Genomic DNA, 19,051 nt, shown 5'->3' with positions numbered 1-19,051 from the left:
ATCTGCAAGAGCAACACATTAAATACCAGCCCCATAAAAACAGGACAGGAAATATTATGGTAAAAGTAAGTCTTCAACAGCTTCTAGTATGATTTTCATATTAATACCTAAATCAATTTGAAAATAGCAAAAAACACTCCAAAGTAGCCTACTGGTTTTAAAGCAAAATAAGTACCTAAGATATTTTTTACTTACCCTATTACTGGACTTAGCCTAGGTATAGGGCTAGGCTAAATCATTCTACTGGATTTAGAAAACGATGCAGCCAGAATAAACATGACCAAAATTAGTCACCCCAAAATACCCTAGAATAGCTTAACTAACCTAGGTACTAGCCTAGGCTACAAACCAATTCTCGACCAAAACTACTAGGTACCTAACTTAGATTAACCAGACATAGACTAAGGCTAAAATGAAGGATGCATTGAGGTTTTAGCAAACTTCTTCGTTAATTTAAATAATGGGACTGATCAAGCTAGGCTAGCCCAGACAGCCTTAGTTACGCCCCATGTTTGTTAGGCAACGCCCATGGTTCTCAACGTTCTTGAACAAAGTTGTACTTAAGCCTATATCAGGAAACCATCCACATCTCTCAAGTTAACTCACACTCTGGTAATTTACATTAAAAAAACCAGGGAGAAAAATATAATTTGACTGGGTTTGGAATTTACCTTTCACTACCCTGCAGTAAGTTCTTGCCTAGTATGACGATAATTTTCATTTAAGGCTGCTGTCCCTGAGTTTTAGATGAGGGTAAACTTTGGAGAAGACATTAGATTCACAACCATGCTCAGTTTGAACTTGTTTCACTATCCACAGCGTTCCCTGTCTTGGAAAGTTCGTTTGTGACATTTATAAGAACACTTTATCAATGTTTACGAAGTTAACATTTCCTGCTGTCAACAATCATGGGCGTGTTCTACTGACACTGGTTAAAACATCGGATGTCTTCTATTGACATTTGACCTAGTCTTTTGAAACCTTGGTACAATTTTGCTTTTGACAAATTAGATCCTTCCTTGACGCAAATGCTAAGCATTATTTAACATAATTCCCTCTGTAGCTTTAGAAATCAACACTTTAGCTTACTTTATGGATGATTCTCAAAACAAGTTTGACACAAGGTCCATAGCAGAGTAGCCGTTGCACCTAATATAGGCTAGTAAACCCTTGCAACAATCGACAATTAATCAACTGTATATAATAATTAAGAATCTATAGACTCATACATGCTATAGCTCAGCGCAATGACTTTGTCAGTTAAGACATTGAAAAACAGCCTTTTCAGCCACTTACAAGGAAGAGTTATAGCCGATGAGAGCTTTTCTGCGCTCTGTTGTGAGCATAGCAAGGATTTCGAATTTCAATTATATCAATTTTGCTGCATTTTTCAGTATATTTCTCTTATTCTCTGGATCCATTTTCAGTTCCTTTCGTTTCGTTTCGTACCTCTTTGCTAGTCATGTCTCGATCCTTTTGCTCTTGAAGCTTCGAAGGTACCACTGCAGCCTATTAAGAAAATTGATATTGTAATTGGTGTACGTCACCTCGATCGTGCAGCTCATATTATTATTATTATTATTATTATTATTATTATTATTATTATTATTATTATTATTATTATTATTATTATTATTATTATTATTATTCTAAGAAGTGTTTTTGGGGATTTTTCAGCCGTGTAGTCTGATCAGTTCTTTCTCAAACTTGCGGAAATTCTGTTGTAACAGAACATTTTTACCAGTCATTTTCGGCCCATTATGGAATTCAACCGCCTTTCTACGATTCTTTCACTTACTCCCAGAAGTTAAGCTAGTTTTCCGCAAGTTTGAGAAAGAACTGAGCAGACTCATTTTTTTCTGTTTTCCTTTTGCCTCCTCTCTTTGCTTTCTAATGAACACCATAATTATTATTTATGTAATATTACTGTATAATATTCAGAAGGTAAAACGCATTCATGTGGAAAACGCCCACATGGGCCATATTGCCTTGAAATTCAAGCTCCGGAAGAATAATTATGGTGTTCATTAGAAAGCAAAGAGAGGAGGCAAAAGGAAACAGAAAAAAATGAGTCTGCTCAGTTCTTTCTCAAACTTGCGGAAAACTAGCTTAACTTCTGGGAGTAAGTGAAGAATCGTAGAAAGGCGGTTGAATTCCATAATGGGCCGAAAATGACTGGTAAAAATGTTCTGTTACAACAGAATTTCCGCAAGTTTGAGAAAGAACTGATCAGACTACACCGGCTGAAAAATCAAAAACACTTCTTAGAAGAATGCCTCAAAGAACAAGTACTACCAAAAATGTACGGATTCGGGAGATGGACTCTGCAATCGGACCCCTTCCCTCTCTCACATAAGATTTTCCTGGAGGAAAGAATGGCCAACACGAAAAACGACACCTTCGTACTACGGAGAGTGATATATGGAACTCAGTCTAATCTTCGCCTCCTCACTACGGACCACATATTCAGGTATCTGATTTCTTTCTGTTCCGACATTGCTGCCTATAATAGCGTGACTCATTCCAACAGACTTTTACGCAAGTTAAATAACTTAATAAGCTATAGCGCATGGAATAATCTTGAGCAACAAGACAAAGTTTTAAACTTATCCAACACCCCCCTTACTGTAAATCAACATTTATTTTTAAATCTATGTTCATCTTATGCCCTTATGCCAGACTGCAAAAACAATCTTGACTTCATAGTGGCTTTTGATAAATTCATATCTGACAGAAACTATAGCCGTGAAGAGATATGTTTAAAAGGTGTGTTACTAAATGCTTTAACTGACCTAAATAAGAAATATCCGGTTCCCCGTAGATTTATGACAGCCATCCGCTCGCTAAAAAAAGTTAGATGTTATAATAAGTAGATCAGACAAAGACGGCAAAATCGCAATAATGGACAAAGACTCCTACCTCGACAAAATTAACCAACTCCTTATTGACATAAACACTACGACAAACTGACGAAAAATCTCCTCCAAAACGTCCCCACAGAATTTTTCCGGAAAGTAAGATTAATTGGCCAAAACAAAAAGAGTATTGAACTATTAGAGAAATTTAAAGTAATTAATCCTAAACTCCCCTACTTTTATGGCCTTCCCAAAACTCACAAAGACAATCTTCCATTCAGACCCATCGTTTCATGTGCAGGAGCTTTCAATTACAAAATTTCTAAATGGTTAGCTGGCCTCCTTTCCCCCTTTTTAGGCACTTTCTCCCAGTCACATTAAACATTCGGAAGATTTTTGTCACAAATTCAGAGAAGCACATATACCACTTCACAACATAAAACTTTTAAGCCTTGACTTAGATTCCCTATTCACAAAAGTACCAGTACAGGACGTTCTTCAGTTTTTGAGGGAAAAATTATGACCCTATTCAGATCATTTCCCATTGGCGCTTGACAAAATAATAAAGTTAGTTGAATTATGTGCATCTAATAACGTATTTTTATTCGAGGAATCATTCTACTAGCAAAAATTCGGGTGTAGTATGGGTAGTCCTTTAAGTACTGTTTTAGCCAATCTGTACATGGAATACTTTGAAACTACAGTAATAAATGCAATAAAACCCAAAAACGTGCTTTGGATGAGATATGTTGATGATATTCTAACATTTTGGGATAATAGGTGGGGCAATTTAAATGAATTCCTTTCAAAATTAAACGCATTAGTGCCCAGCATCAAATTTAAAGTTGAATGGGAAACAGACAACAAAATTCCTTTTCTTGATGTTTTAATAATCAGAGACACGACAGCATACAAATTTACCATATACAGAAAACCAACGTTCTCACTTTCATACATTCACTGCTTTAGCTATCACGACATTGCTATCAAGATAGGTGTTGCCAGCAACCTGTTCTTAGGAGCCTTACGAATTTGTTCTCCAGATATTCTGGAAAAAGAATTTGAACTAATTCGTGAGCAACTTTCGTCTTTAAAGTATCCTGACCATATAATTGAGAAAGCAATTCACAAAGCAAACGTAATTTTCTACCGACCCCCTAAAGACAAAACCAGACACACCCAACAATAAAATAAAAATGCCCCACCTGGACACGATTAAGGTGACTCGATCAGACCCTTGGAAAATCTAACCCTTTTGCATTTACTTACCCAAACACCTTAGCCAAATCCCTGATTAACGTCCAACAAAAGACCTCCCAAAGACACTGGGGTCTATGCGATCCCATGCCAGGACTGTGACCAATCTTACATCGGATTTACAGGAAAATAACTTCCCCAGAGATTAATACAACACAAACGGTCAGTTAGGTATGGACAACAGAACTCAGCTATTTTCAACCATATAAATGAACATAACCATAGAATAAACTGGAATTTGTCACGTATAATTTATAGCAGCAACTGCCGGTACAAGAGTCAAATGATGGAATCGGCCTTAATAAAAGAGAGGCAGGTAATGAACATCTCAAAAGGAGCGTGGATTTCAGATGTGATCGACAAGGTTTTCATTCAACCAACGCTTAAGAAGATTAAAGGAAGATTATCAGCTGGGGTGACCTAAATTGGCTTACCTGTGGATGGATCTCTTGGTATAAATACCACCTTTTCTGTAAACTTTTCTCATACATATACCTGGAGAGAGAGACAGCAGTCTCTGAAATATAGTACTTTTCTCTCTATATTTTGGTGTTTTTATGGGCTCCTTTTATTAGATGGAATTCTGTTGTAACAGAACATTTTTACCAGTCATATATATATATATATATATATATATATATATATATATATGTGTGTGTGTGTGTGTGTAAAAGTAGGCCACCTTCCCTACTGAAAGATGACAAGACGATCTCAACAGCAACAGGGCATTTTCACAATATTGTTTCAGGTAAATCCGGGTTGAATCTGTTGTACAGAAAACTTCAAGAACATTAATTCCTTCATGAAACTTCGACGACAAACAGCGTATCAACTCCCTAGATTTTGATTGGTGTTTTTACGTTGCATGGAACCAGTGGTTATTCAGCAACGGGACCAACGGCTTTACGTGACTTCCGAACCACGTCGAGAGTGAACTTCTATCTCCAGAAATACACATCTCTCACTCCTCTATGGAATGGCCGGGAATCAAACCCGCGACCACCGAGGTGAGAAGCAAAAACCAAACCAACCACGCCACTGAGGCGCTAAGAACGCTCTAGACGATTGCTCACATACACACACATCCTGAACATTAAGCCCTTTATTCGATTCTTTCCTCACAGCACTTCCGACTGGTTGGTCTTGCTCGAAGACGCTTTTCACCAACATACCGACATTGTATCATCTTTTCACTCACGCAAAACTTTTTTTCTTTATTTAAAAAGAAAATTTCCATATTAATCTATTTTTCTTATTAGCGCAGTGCCTCTTTGTACATACCACATGAGCAAATTCACATCAACTGGCTGCAATTTTTTTTTTATTTCCTGTACTACATAAAAAAACTAAACAAGTAAACAACACTGTCATCCCTCCTCAATTTATATTAACATTCAGTCCTCCATCATGGTTCCCATTTACATTCATAACCTTATTCTTGTTCGCAGCCACTTTCAACTTTCTCGCCTTATAAACCCTCGCAAAATGTATGACTAGTTTTATCATCGTCATACTTGAATAATTTTGGAGGCCCGTATCATCGGCCCTCACATATATTCGTTTGCTGGGACCCATCTACTGCAAGTCAGTTATAAAGCCTCGAGTGACTTATTCTGTTGTGTTATACCGATTTTTAGAGGTATACGTCTTCAGTTTTACTTTAAAGTCTCTTTTTTTATATATTTCTTGAGGCAATTCATCGGTTAGTCTTTGTGTCGAATTTAAAAACCTTTATTCATGCACTGCGCCTTTATTAGTCTATATTTGCCCATAGTGGAAATATTCTTTCAACTGTCAAATGAAGGACGGACCGAGGGTAGAAAACCTCAGCAGCAACAACTTCTTCATATTTACGTATATTCACATCTGTTATTCTGGATCCAGTTTGACAGTTCAAGACAAGTGATAAATCATATACTGTAAAAAAAAATCTAAGCAAACATGTTGCTATTTATTTCTTTATTCACTCGAGTAGGGCGTGTTACCCTCGCATGAAAAGGTTTAAATCAAACACCAGGTGAAGTTTCCAACTTTATTTTATGCAAAATATTTTATTCATAAAAATTCAGTAAGAAAAATATTTTACACAGGGTATCACGTGATATTGTGCCATAATCGAGCCACCAACTTCTGTAACCGGTTACAGATCCTCATGCACATGGTGGAACCTGCTGAAAAATCCATCCTTTTGCAAACGATCAATGACCTCCTGAAAGAATTGGTCGGAAGTAAAAACTCCTGGTTTTGTGGAAAGGAAGCGATGGAGAACTTGTGCCTCTACCCGTGCCTTGTGCCACTCTTCAACCCAAAAGCTTTTGGGATTTGGTTTACCCGTCAAAACGCTTGGAGGCTCTGGACATCCGTAATGACTTGAGTCGGCCTGTTTTCTCTGGCTACTGAAGTGACGCAAAATTTCGTCGCAGACATGACACTCAAAATGCTCAATGAAGTTTCCTCGCTCGAAATCATTGTTAATACCCCATTTTCTATCTTCCATAGACTTTGTAAGATTTGTATTTGATACCATTCTCTTCTCTTTGTGCTCTAAAAATGACTCGTATAACGTGTCATTCTGCAACACAGCGTACAGGTACTGAGCTAATTCAAAGGGAGAATCAAAATCTCTTATATGTATAATTGAATTGGGATTAGGGACCCAATCGCTAATTGAAGGAGATCCCCAGTAAATTGGAATAGTCCCTACACTCAGAGGCCGCCAGATTTTTTCCGTAATATAATCATCGCAAGCAGCATTTTCAATGGCAAGTGCAAATTTGTATTTAGAAACCAGTTTCCTAAAGTCCGTGTGGTCATAAGTGGCGGCTGCATCCAGTAGATGTGAGGGGAGGTCCCGATCATGCAGACAAAGTCCATAAGAATCAACTTTAATAAATTTGGATAATTCCTGAACGAAGTTATCTCTCTCGGCAGGGGTATCGCAGTCGGACTGCACGTATATTATTGGAGCTAAATCATCTCGTTCACTATATAACGTTTTTTCTGCTAATGTGAAATATTCGTCAGTGGAAGTCAAAATATCAATGCTGACTAGGTGCTGCAAAGTAAGGGGGAAATTAGAGTTCCTGCGAAACGTCGATGTTACATTAAATAATTTTAATACTGGCTCGTGATCAAACAGTGGCTGGTTTTTAGGAGACTCCTCGTGTAATAATCCCCACCACTGACCATGAGGACGCGGGAGTGGCAAATCTTCAACATTAAAATCACTACCATAAAATAACACTGCTTTTGTACTTTTTTCATTAACGACATCCCTATTTTCAGTAAAAAAACATGTGCCTACAGAGCAAGTACGAGACTGACCCTGAATTCCTGTAAACGGGGTCCACCACAAAACAACGTTCTCCTCCCCTTTACTGTCAACATTTGGGGGTGTGGCCAAATTACCAACAGGGCCGGCATCTTTATTTTCGTCCAAGTAACACTCGACAAGGAAACATTTACATATGTACAATATAATGAACAAGTAATAACGTGTCTCACACATTATCACTGATGTTCTGGAACACGGAATTGTCTTTAGCAAATCCCAAATAAAATGCCATCCAAGCACTCGACTTTCTCTGACAGCTGATGCAATCCTCTACGTGCACGTAATGCTAAAGATTTCAAATTTCGAAACATATGTACTGTGCTTTGCATGTTTACTCCAACCTTGATAACGTACCAAGCGTGACAGCGTCGTCGTTTTCACTCAGGAGGAGAAAGTGTCCGAGATCGTTGCAAATTTCGCTAAGCGATGATACTCGGAAATAGATTTAAGGTAGTGATGCACACAGTGAACGTGGACCAATCACGTGGTTCTATGTGAGCATTCTAAGTCTAAGCAACTTTCAAAGTATGTAAACTGTTCATTATATTAACATATTTTAAGGATATAAAAGTTGGATTTTTACTCTAATTTCTATTTTGATAGTTAAAAGGAATTTATTGAGGACATTACTACATTTTTGGAATTTATTACGATAAGATAAGTTAAACTCGAATGGTCCTTACGTGGTGGCTTGTTTACACCTGACGAGGAAAGATCACTTCAATATATTTGTCCACGTATTTCAGTAAGAGTATATAATTTTATGTTGATAAATAGATGTTGAAAGTAAGATTATGAATGGTTTAAAGCTATTGGAAGCTTGTATTTGGTTTCTAAACGGTACATATAGGTTGGGTTAACCCAATTAGTCGCGGCTTAGAACTACTAGAGGTACGTACCTAGTACCTAAGTAGGGTAGTAGCCCATTGGCTTAGGATACTAGCTACTTAGTCTTTCTTAGTCGAAAACCAATGCTTCCACTATTTAAGCCATTCATAATATCATAATCCCATTGAGCTACATTATTCTGTCAAGTGGAAATATGAGAAAATATGGTCGTTAGAGGCCCAAACCATTCGTTCATACTACCTACCTACGTAGGCCTAGAAAGTGAGGTTGATACTAGCTAGTAGTACCGTACCGTAGCTTATTTAGCTTAGACGAAACTACCCCACCAGACCCAACACTAGTTTTAGTAAAGTTGTTATACTAACTGTAACTTAAATGTAAACTGGGTAGTAGTAGGCTAGTAGGTATAACGTTTTGGAGAGCATTGCAAATGAGTTAGCCTACCTAGCCTATATAGCTACTACCTACCTACTAGCTAATCTTCGTTATGACAGGCTAAACTAAACTGGGCTTAGGGTGGGTCTACGAAACCCTGAATTTCTGTATGGTTAAGGCTGATATTCCCAGAGTTTTGGCAGATTAGACATAGGTAGGGTAAAACACTGCATGGTACAGGGGTGGACCATGTACGATCAATTGTGTACAACCCCCAAAAAAGTACATTAAAACACGTCCTGACATCGGAGATGGCGCGATTTTTTTTGTTGGTGAGAAACGGAGCTAAAGACCTCTACTCCGGTGTCAGGACGCGTTATAATGTACTTTTCTTGGGATTGTACACATTGATCGTACATGGTCCACCCCTGTACCATGCGGTTTTTTACCCTACCTAAGTTATTCAAGCCAAGATGCAGTTTGAAATTGGGCTTTAGAGCCTTTAAATATGTAATTTCAAGATTAAGCTGACTGTAACCTCCCATTAGATATCAGTAGAACTGAAAATATTAAGTCATTGAAGAAAAAATTGAATAGGTACTTTCATTTTTTCCAAGTGCTACCTATATATGACAAGAGTAGATTTAGGTAGGCTACTAATTATTAATGTGGACTACCTACCTACACACACCATAGGTTCTATGTAAAAAAAAAAAAAAATCCCAGAATGTGTCTGCATTATTCTCTGATGAAATGAGTTTGCATGCCTTCGATGGAGTGAGACCCTAGGAAAAAATGAAAAAGCATCAAATGGCAACAGTAACAGTTTTGCCGTTAGCTGAGTGCCAGTGGAAAGTATCGCATTCCTGTGCAGTTGTTTAATTTTCAGGCCAGTGCATTTTTGCCACATGAATCTTCTGCTGGCATGGCATTGGAAATACACAAACTGGCCTATTTTACTGTGAAGAATATTTTTTGTTACCTATTACCTATAAGGCTTGGTATCCACTTCATTACATTACTTTGTGTGATGTTTTCATTCTATAATTGCTTTCATTAAAAGTACCGGTATTTCTACAGAAGCTGTCCGCACGGACTGCAAGGAACGTAACCGTGGATACGTCATCCACTAGGGATTGGGGCGTCCGATGTATTTCGCCGTGTTTAGTGCTGGCCCCTGGGGGTTAATTACAGTCGTCCAAATAAATATTACTTAAAATTCTTGTTCAGTAGGTCAAACTGCATAGAAAACCCGCCACTGCCATAGTCTAGGCCGCTGCGGATAAGTACACTAGATCTACCAAAGTACCTTCTGTAACATTAGATTGAGCACTTTTGTCATATCTGCACACCTTACCTTGGTAGGATTACATTGGTAAACTCTCCTAGCAGTGCTACCCTACGGATTTCAAGTTCAGTTTAATCATGTATGTCTGCACCTTTATCAGCCTGGGAAGTCATTACAAGACAGTCACTACTGTCTTAGTCTATTTTATGTATTAATGAATGCTAGTCTAGATTCTATTTTGTATGGTGACTTATTTTGAAATCTTTATTCCTCATGATGATACAAAAGATGGGATGTCTGAATGCAACTTTCAAAATAGAATCCAGTAATCTATGCTACGAGATTAGTGATGTTTTGAAAGATTATCATAATAATGCACTAACCTTACTTTAATTTAATTATATTAAAAGCATTGACACAGACAAAGCTAAGGTAGATTGAACTTACAATAAATTTACAATAAATTATGAGAAATTGCTACAGTGGTGTTAGAAGATAGGCTAACCACCCTAGGCAAATGCAGTGGAATAGTACAGAAATTTATATAAAAATATTTAATCATTAGGTCATACTCAGTTACTTTCATCTTTACTTAGGCCAAATTATTCTAGTCTTGATAAAAATATATACGTACTGTACTCAGAGATTTTAAACGTGATAACAATGTTTTAATGAAGTTGCTTTTGTGGTGGTTGTTAATGTATTATTTAAATATCCATGGAATGATTGCTCTTTTGAGGTTTATATAGTGTTGAGATATACTTTGCATATCTCAGAGAATCTCAGAGAGAACCATAAATAAGTAAATTTACCTTGAAGAAATCCATCCATTCACAGGTGTCCCTTTGGCATTTGTAAAGGAGTAATTTTTAATTGATATATTGCACACCCTTTTTTGTTTCTTGAGTACATTGCAAACAATTTATGAACCATGCCTTTCTCTCTCTCTGCAGGTAAAATAAAATGGTGAGGGAGAGAGTAAGTGCCTCAGGAGGAGGCTACTTTATTTATGTTAATTACATACTATTATCAAGGCAATTAAGAATTCTGTATTTAGTTTTAACCAGCCTGAGTAGAGTCTACTTGAGACTCAGAGGTCTGGAAAAACTAACCCCTATTAATAATAAGAAGCTGTAAATTAATGGTTTGTATTTATTAGCCACACCATTCCAGAATATTTTCCATTTGCTTGTGAATAACATCACCCTAGTGTTAGTTATAAAGGCATTTGTAAAAAATGTAGTCAATATCCTATAAGTATTCTGCACTGTACTGCATTTTTCTTTTGCAGAAATGGACATCCTTTTACCTCTGTTCCAGCTACTGTACTTTGTAGCCCATTTCCTCGTCAGCTTAGCACTGTCTGTTTATGATACTTTTCATGACTTGCACAGACTGCTATTGAGAATCTATGCTTGCATAAAACCCATGGATGTTTCAGCTTATCGTCTACAAGCAGATGCAGCTCTGCTCAAGAAAATTCCAGAACATGTAGGGATAGTAGTAATTGGACATAATGTAAATTATATATCTCATCTTGTTACAGTTATTAATTGGTGTGTTGGTTATGGTGTTAAATACATATCCCTTTATGATGCATATGGTATACTAAAACAAAATAAATCTCTTATTGTCAAATCACTTGGAAGCATAAGTTGTGGTGTTAGGTTTAATGTTATAACACACAGTTTTGATTGTCATCAGGTCAAAGATTGTGTTTCCATAGGTAGCAGAAGTGAGAACGGATATTCATACCCTCAGGTAATAGTGAACCTCCTAAGTTTAGAGGATGGGAAGGGTAATCTTGTAACAGTGGCACGCAGATTGTGTGATGGTACAACTGAAATTGACCAGAATATGGTGGATAACTATTTGGTGACACAGGGACAGCCTGATCCTGAGGTGGTTATAACTGCGGGAAAGCCAGTGACAATTTTAGGTTTCCTTCCCTGGCAATTAAGACTCAGTGAACTTTATGAAGTGCCATACTTGAACAGATTTGAGTATAGTGAATTTAGAACCGTTTTTCAGAGATATTCAAAATGTGAACAAAGATGGGGAAAATAGTTAAGTTGTATACATTATGGTTTGAAAATTTAGACGATTTACACAGAAATATGGTGTACTTAAATGCTATCCTCAGGTTGTAAGAAGAAAAGTTACCACTCATTTTGTTTCTAGTGCCAGTTTTGACCTTTGTATTTTGTTAGTGTGAAGAGAGTACTAAGGTATTTTTTTATACTACATTCCATAAAGACAGAAAAAATTACAGCATTTCTAAGTGTATCATAGCTATTGGATGGCATATTTCAATGTAGTTTCTCATGTGTTACAACAAAGGTTAGTTATTTTCAACCATGCAGCTTCATCAAAGTAAAGTTTATTTTTAACTTTGTATTATACTGTCTTCCCACATTTTTTAGGAAAGCATATCCTGTTAACAAATTTTATTAGTTTTCATTAAAGAATATATTCCATTGCTAGAGGGTATTCTCAGTTTAGTTGCATTTTTTAAGACAATATTTTGGTAAAAATGATCTTGATTAAATGGAATAATCCAAAATGTTGTGTTTACTATAGGAAAATGTATATTCTTCACGTAACTGTATTGGATTACATAGCCTTCTCTTTCGAGTTTCATTTTCAGCTCAAAATTTATTTATTTGCAGAATGGCATTTGCCCTTCTTTTTTATCCTTATTGTAAGGCATGACCTTTTACCTTTTAGTGTCCTTTAGTTTATTATGTGTTATTATTCATATTGGCCTCTGAATTTGTCATGAAGGAAACCACCTTATTGTGTCCCTTTTGCATTTAACTAAAAGAATCCTGGCATTGCCATGTGACTTTCAGTATTGTTAAAAAGGGAATACTGAATGATTTGTGGTGAGTGAATTTGAAGCTGCTTACAACCGCTTGTTTGTCTTTCTGTTAACTTCCTAATATGACAGGCTGCTATTTGGTCACCATTCTCCCATGACAAGTTGCAAAGTACTTGCATCATAGTTTTTAAGTTGGCCTAGTATTTGTAATGCAAATTAAATCTCTTTCTCCCTCTCACCTGTATCTGTGTTTGTGTGTGTGCTTCTATGTTTGAAGGGAAACTGCAGGAAAGAAAGAAATAAGATTATAATATTTATCTTCTAGAAAATATACTGGAAAGCAGTCGGCGTTTTATTAAATGCGTGTGTACCTTGTCTTTCTACCAGGTATATCATGCTTATTAGAATTGTAGTGAAGTGGGGCCAATGATGGATAGTGCATAGAAAAGAGGTGCATGTAACAATATACAGGTCTTTTTCTCATCCATCGCATTGCATGCTTTCAGTACTGTAAGGGTAAGCAGGAATCAATAACGAAACACGTTCCAGATACTGCCACTCAATCACCTGAAATATATATAATCTGCATGTAAATAACTATTTTTAGGCAATAATTAAAATATACTTATAAATAACAACAGCACTTGGCTATCAAAATTGCACATTTATGTAACCCAGTTTTTTAATTTTTTTGTAAATCTATCTTTTCATTTGTGCCAACCTTTCTACCATGTCCTTGCATATAGGTTTTTCACTTTTCAACCTTGGTAAATTTATCCTATACAAACAGTTCATGTCCAGACTTATCACTTTTTCTCAATCATTTAATATCCACACCGCACTTTGCTAATGGAGATTTGGCTTAATAGTCTTCTTATAAGGTACATCATATGAACTACTAAACTCTTTCTCTTCTTGGAAACGTTTTGCAGATAACCAGCTATCTTCTACCTCCCGTGCATTATCCTCTGTGACTTAGGTCTTAACTTTCCAATATCTACTGTAAACACCCATTTGGATCTGTGGCTTCAACTCTACCTCCAAGCTGACATTTTTATACCTATATGCATACATTTATGGGGAAAAGTACAACTGAACAATGTATGCCTTATTGATCTTTGGCCATTTGTCAGTCATAGATATAGGAAATTTTGGTTTTACATTTTTATCTGCATATAAGGAATGAGGTAATTTCAGCAAACAGGTACCAGATACTATTAAAATGAGATTTGGATGGGCCCTCTCAGTTTTCTTTCATTACGTTATGCATAGTATTATTAATTTCTTTTGGTTATGATGGATTTATTTTTTATTGACATGTCGGTAGTTCTTTTTCACCCACTAAAAGCATAGTCAGTTGGTAGATTTGATAAATAGTGGAACTGTTGAGTTGAGTCGACCTCTAGATTGGCAAAGATTATTTTTACCCATTTTTAAATTGGTACCCTTGAAGCCTTTAGCTTGCATGAATCTTGTTGTCTCCATCTGCTTAAAGCATAACAGTTATGTTCCTATCAGAGAAGTGTTTGGACCATCCAAAATATTTTGAGTATTATGGAATTTTTCTTATTTGTTGCTGTTATGCAGATGTCACTCGCTACAAATTCTTCTTTCATCCCACTGTAACTTTTTACATGACCCAAAATATGTCACATGGTAGTGCTGAATTGATACTTGTTGCTGTGGTAGTGAAGACTTACTTTTAGTGTTACTAAGTACAGTAAATAGTCTTTCTATCCTTTTGAGATTTGATACTGTGAGGGCTTAACTGTAAGTTAAGGATGGAATAGGTACAGTTCTTTCATTATTTTTCATCACTGTTATTTTTTATAGTTAATAATCGTGGCTGTAATTTTATGTAAATATTTAACATCAACAAACTGTTCATACGTATTAGCATGACATTGAAGATGCTTTCCACTGATTGTTGTAATTTGATTTGAAGAGCTCTCTTGACTTTCTCTGTGTAGCTTAATGAAATTGTTAAATATATTTTGTATGGTCTGATCTGTTTCACCAGAATTATAAAGGCCATGTATGTTGCATAATTTCAGTGTTCATATTTCTGAGTTTTTCCTGTGTGGTTGAAACTTAACATTTAACTGTGATAGTGCCTGACTTTCCCATTTCCAAGTTCACTGACATAAATAATGTGTTTTTCATATGAAGTCGTGATATACTCATGAAAGAAAAGGGGTAAGGTTTAGTTACAGAAAAATGAGCAAGTCAAGTATTTTAAGTGGAATGGGTTTGATTTATTTGAGGGAAAGGACATATAAAGTTTATAACTTTGATTTATTTGAGGGAAAGGACATATAAAGTTTATAACTTTTTGCTCTTGGAGAATTCTCAGTGCAGTGCACCTAGTGTTGTAAATGAAAAATGTAGTGGAAATTATATTGAAATTTTAGATATCACAAAAGTGAGTTACCTGTTATTTTTTTTCAGTTAACTCGAGTGAATACATCAATGCCTTAATTTCCCTTCCCTACATATATGCATTTATCATCATCAAACATTTTTTTTGTCTGCTTTTCCCTTTGTTGCATTAATTGAGAAATGAGTTTACTAGTTGCAAATTGTAATTAATATGTCAGCATTTGTCTTACATTTTACAGGACGAGTTGAGAAAAATATTGCAATAGGAAATAAGATAATGGACAGTTACAGAAATTGCCATGCCATGGTTGAAATAACAAGAACACATTAAGAGTTGTGCAAGATTTATTCTGTTAGTGCATATGTTTAGTATTGAAGCAACCACAAGTAGTCTGTCATGGCAAATTTATTTTCATCCTTCTCCAATGCAGTAAATTTTAATTTTTTTTTATATGTACAGGCTACAATGAAGTGTTTTTCATGGATTTATAGTCAGGAAAGATTTTGGAATGTTAGTTTCAGTTAGTGCTTTTAAAACCAAACATTGATTTAATATAGGTAGTTTTTTTTTTTTTTCCTCGCCTGAAATTTTTTTGGCTGAAACCTCAGAAATTGGGTTCTTGAGCTATTGATGGAACACTAAGCTTTCATTTGAAATAACTCCAGCTATAAAGTATTTGCGAGAGATCTCACAGTGCACTTCTGTGTAGCATTTTTAGGTTAATATTTTGTGCAAATTGTTTTTGAAGGTTATCGTTTTTTTTAAGGAAATTTTATTCTCATTCTGGTTAGTTGTCATCAACAAAAAGGAATGCGTCTCATGACTTGAGTGCACACTGGCATCTTTGTTATTACTGATTGTTTTCTTTCTGTTGAGAATTGTTCAAAAGATTGCACAATACCAGTCAAAATCAAAGCTCTTTATTGCCCTTGTAAGAGTCATGTTTATGTGACAAAGCATGGTAAAACTTGTCGTCAAGTTCAAGCTTTTCAAGGCACCCAAGTTTTGTGCACCCCTAATGAGTACCTGTATTTATTTAGTCTAAATATTTGCATTTACCAAGGTTGATGTAATATACCTAGCTAATAGCAATCTAATGAAAATTATCAAGTTTCCTACTCATAGTAGTAGTTGATATTTTGATAGTAAATAAACGTGATAAAAGTTAATGCATATTTAAATAGGACGTTGAGGACATTTATCTTGAATCTTGAGTTTGATTAATAGTTTTGATTTCCCATGAACTATTCTTGATTTGTGAAGATGGGCTAAAGTGAGAGAAGTTTTTCAAGTATTGTACAATACAATAATCTAAATAAAAAACTTAATACGTATCTGTACTAGGGCAGGTTATTTCCAAGGTAGAATTGTTTGGGCAGCAGTGATTTTCCAATCTCATAACATCAGTTGATGCAAAACGGAGGCGCAAGAGCCATTGTTGAATGTACAAATAACCTAGGTGACAAAGAAATCATGTAGGTGATTACCACTAGCCCAGTAAGTAAATTCTGATGTTTGATGTACATTTCTTGTTCGTACAGTGAATATAGTAAAGATGTCAAATAGGAATTTTTTTTTTCTTTTACTTCGAGACATTTAGTACATATTGTAGAATTTGATTAAGGAAAACTCGTGGAATGGTTGATTTTGTAAATGGTTTATACTGTAAATGCATACTTTATTGTAATAAGAGATGGTTTTCTCATGAAAATCTGTGCTGTATCATTATGGAATCACTTGGGATGTTTGTTGAAAATCTCATCTGTTGAATTCAACAGGTATTTCTGTCTTGCAGCCCAAAGTTCTCTTGCAGTTGTCAATTATTGCAAGCTATCTGTGATACAGTTAATTATTGAAAATTTTTTATTTGTATAGTTTGATGCGATTCCATAGAAATAATGTAAATATTTATGTTAGCAGAGGCTGTTACTGCTGATTCTTTGTTTTCAATAAATGTTATTTATAAATAAGTTTGGTTTCATTAAAATCAAGACACTGGCATTTCTTTTAATCAGACTACAATGCTGAAACACTCCTATGTCTGCTTATGTTTTTTGTGATAATGTATGTAATAAATGCAATCTTTACAGTTTGATAAATGATAAAAAAATTGAGTAATGTCCTTAATAGACATTAGTTATTAGGGAGTTGATGCACATTTAAAAGGTTTAGGTCAACTTTAATTCTTTACATACAGGTATAGTTTGTTTGTGTGGTGTTTATATGTTGCATGGAACCAGAGGTTTTTCAGCAACGGGACCAACGGCTTTACACGACTTCCGAACCATGTTGAGAGTGAACTATTACCAGAAATACACATCTCTAACTCCTCTGTGGAATGCCTGATAATTGAACTCACGGCCACCAAGGTGGCAGGCCAAGACCATACCGATAAACGTCACTGAGGCGCTCACATACAGGTTGGGTTATGTGGTCTTCTGATTATGTATGCATGGAGAAAGAAAAAAAAATAAAAATAAAAGACCAATTTGAAGCCTATATTAAATTATTTGTGTATAGATTTTAATCTCCTTAAATCAGGTTCATCACTAGAAAGGCTGCCTTTGATATGGGTTTGAAACAAATCACTCAAGAGAATGGTTATATCTGATCTGGGTAAAGCTATTGCAGCTTTGGCTGCTGTATCAGTCCCATTGGTAATGACCAAAAACATTACAACAAACGGTAAACAATGGGTGGGGAACAGTCATAAGAGGGGCAGTGGAGTAGTTCACATGATTCAGATGTTTGTATGGTGTTTTTATGTTGCAAGGAACAAGTGGTTACTAAGCAACGGGGGCTGATTCAGATGTGAAGGATGCATTAGTAAGTGGAAGTCTCATTGAAAGAAGAGTAGTGTGAATAGTTTAGTTTAACATACCTAGTTAAGTTTGAGAAGGCAATGTTCCATGGCAAGGTCCACTTGGGCGATAAAATGGCTTCACCTCAACAGTTACCAAGTCATCAGTACCCAATTCTTCTGTTGCGTTATCAATATTGAGATTGTGGTTTCATCAATTTTTGGTTAAATTGAGGTAGTCATCACCAAACCTACCACGGTTGCATTTTCCATCGTATGTTTTGCATACAATTGTGGGATTTAATCAAGATCATGGGGTGGTGTTGTTGGATGGATGCATGATATTTAGGGCTAAAGCCCAGGCTCTGGGGCCAAGAAGGCAAATCAGCGCCGTGTTGTTGTTGGGCAGGCAGGTTTTCCAATTCAAGATTTAAGAGAACAGGTCCGCATCTTAGAAGCATTCAGTTCCTAGATGTTTACTCATTTCCCATTTCACTTGCAATTCTTGTGGTAGTCTGCATACTAAACTAGATTTGAAAGAAAAATTTAATAAATTTTTTTGCAAAGCAGTAGTTACAACACTTGGTGGTAAAAAGTTGCAAGAGATGAATATCAGTATTTGAAACTCTCTCTTACTTGACATTGGTTGAATTTGGAATATGTTCAGCTAGCATTGGTCTGCACTTTTGGATAAAGGACTTGTCAACAAATACAAGAATTTTCAAGATAAGACTCTTCACACACACAATTTGAAAATATAATACTTCACTTTGCCCTACGCTACTTGCATGCCTGTTATGGTGGTCTATGCCAGTGTCCTATATGTGTAACTGGTGTGAGAATATCTAACCTAACCCAGCCAACTGTCCAGATACATAACTGCCATCAGCTGGTAAATACTCTTCTTTAAATGTTAAAACCATTTAACACGAGCGAGGTTTGTTCCAAATTATTGGAATACAGCATTCTCATATGGTTTGAAATATATCTATCGATATACTACATCAAAGCCTGCCTTTCCATCCTGCAGCTATCAACAAATAGCAGTACGGAATGCAAAACTGAAACAAAATTTATACAGGGTGAAAAAAA

At 35.9% G+C, this 19,051-nt stretch overlaps 3 protein-coding genes across 5 annotated transcripts in view; 1 reads left to right on the top strand and 2 right to left on the bottom strand.

Annotated features, from left to right (window-relative positions):
- The window catches only part of LOC135196443 (engulfment and cell motility protein 1-like), a gene marked incomplete in the record, with an annotated part of 56,799 nt that extends 55,862 nt beyond the window's left edge, over positions 1-937 (bottom strand). The window contains 1 exon segment of the mRNA XM_064223278.1: positions 672-937.
- Positions 938-6,130: 5,193 nt separating this feature from the next.
- LOC135196439 (alpha-(1,3)-fucosyltransferase 10-like) lies at positions 6,131-7,723 on the bottom strand. The gene has a single exon (XM_064223273.1). The coding sequence runs from the start codon at positions 7,618-7,620 to the stop codon at positions 6,253-6,255; it is 1,368 nt and encodes a 455-aa protein (XP_064079343.1). The 5' UTR covers positions 7,621-7,723; the 3' UTR covers positions 6,131-6,252.
- Positions 7,724-7,833: 110 nt separating this feature from the next.
- On the top strand, positions 7,834-17,129 carry LOC135196440 (dehydrodolichyl diphosphate synthase complex subunit Nus1-like). Of its 3 annotated transcripts, none has more exons than XM_064223275.1 (2): positions 7,834-7,971; positions 11,250-17,129. In XM_064223275.1, exon 2 carries the CDS (start codon positions 11,252-11,254, stop codon positions 12,023-12,025), a length of 774 nt encoding a protein of 257 aa, XP_064079345.1. In that variant the 5' UTR covers positions 7,834-7,971; positions 11,250-11,251; the 3' UTR covers positions 12,026-17,129. The 3 variants fall into 3 exon arrangements, with proteins under 3 accessions (XP_064079345.1, XP_064079344.1, XP_064079346.1); XM_064223274.1 differs by lacking the exon at positions 7,834-7,971 and adding an exon at positions 8,052-8,191; XM_064223276.1 differs by lacking the exon at positions 7,834-7,971 and adding an exon at positions 8,319-8,337.
- Positions 17,130-19,051: the final 1,922 nt, after the last annotated feature.

The sequence above is a fragment of the Macrobrachium nipponense genome, chromosome 17 (assembly GCF_015104395.2).
Source record: "Macrobrachium nipponense isolate FS-2020 chromosome 17, ASM1510439v2, whole genome shotgun sequence".
NCBI lineage: Eukaryota > Metazoa > Arthropoda > Malacostraca > Decapoda > Palaemonidae > Macrobrachium > Macrobrachium nipponense.
This window is presented reverse-complemented; position numbering and strand designations above follow the sequence as displayed.

Bases quoted from the DNA above. Each gene is read 5' to 3' on its own strand.
- LOC135196439 (XM_064223273.1), bottom strand. From the start codon at position 7,620: ATGTGTGAGACACGTTATTACTTGTTCATTATATTGTACATATGTAAA.
- LOC135196440 (XM_064223275.1), top strand. From the start codon at position 11,252: ATGGACATCCTTTTACCTCTGTTCCAGCTACTGTACTTTGTAGCCCAT.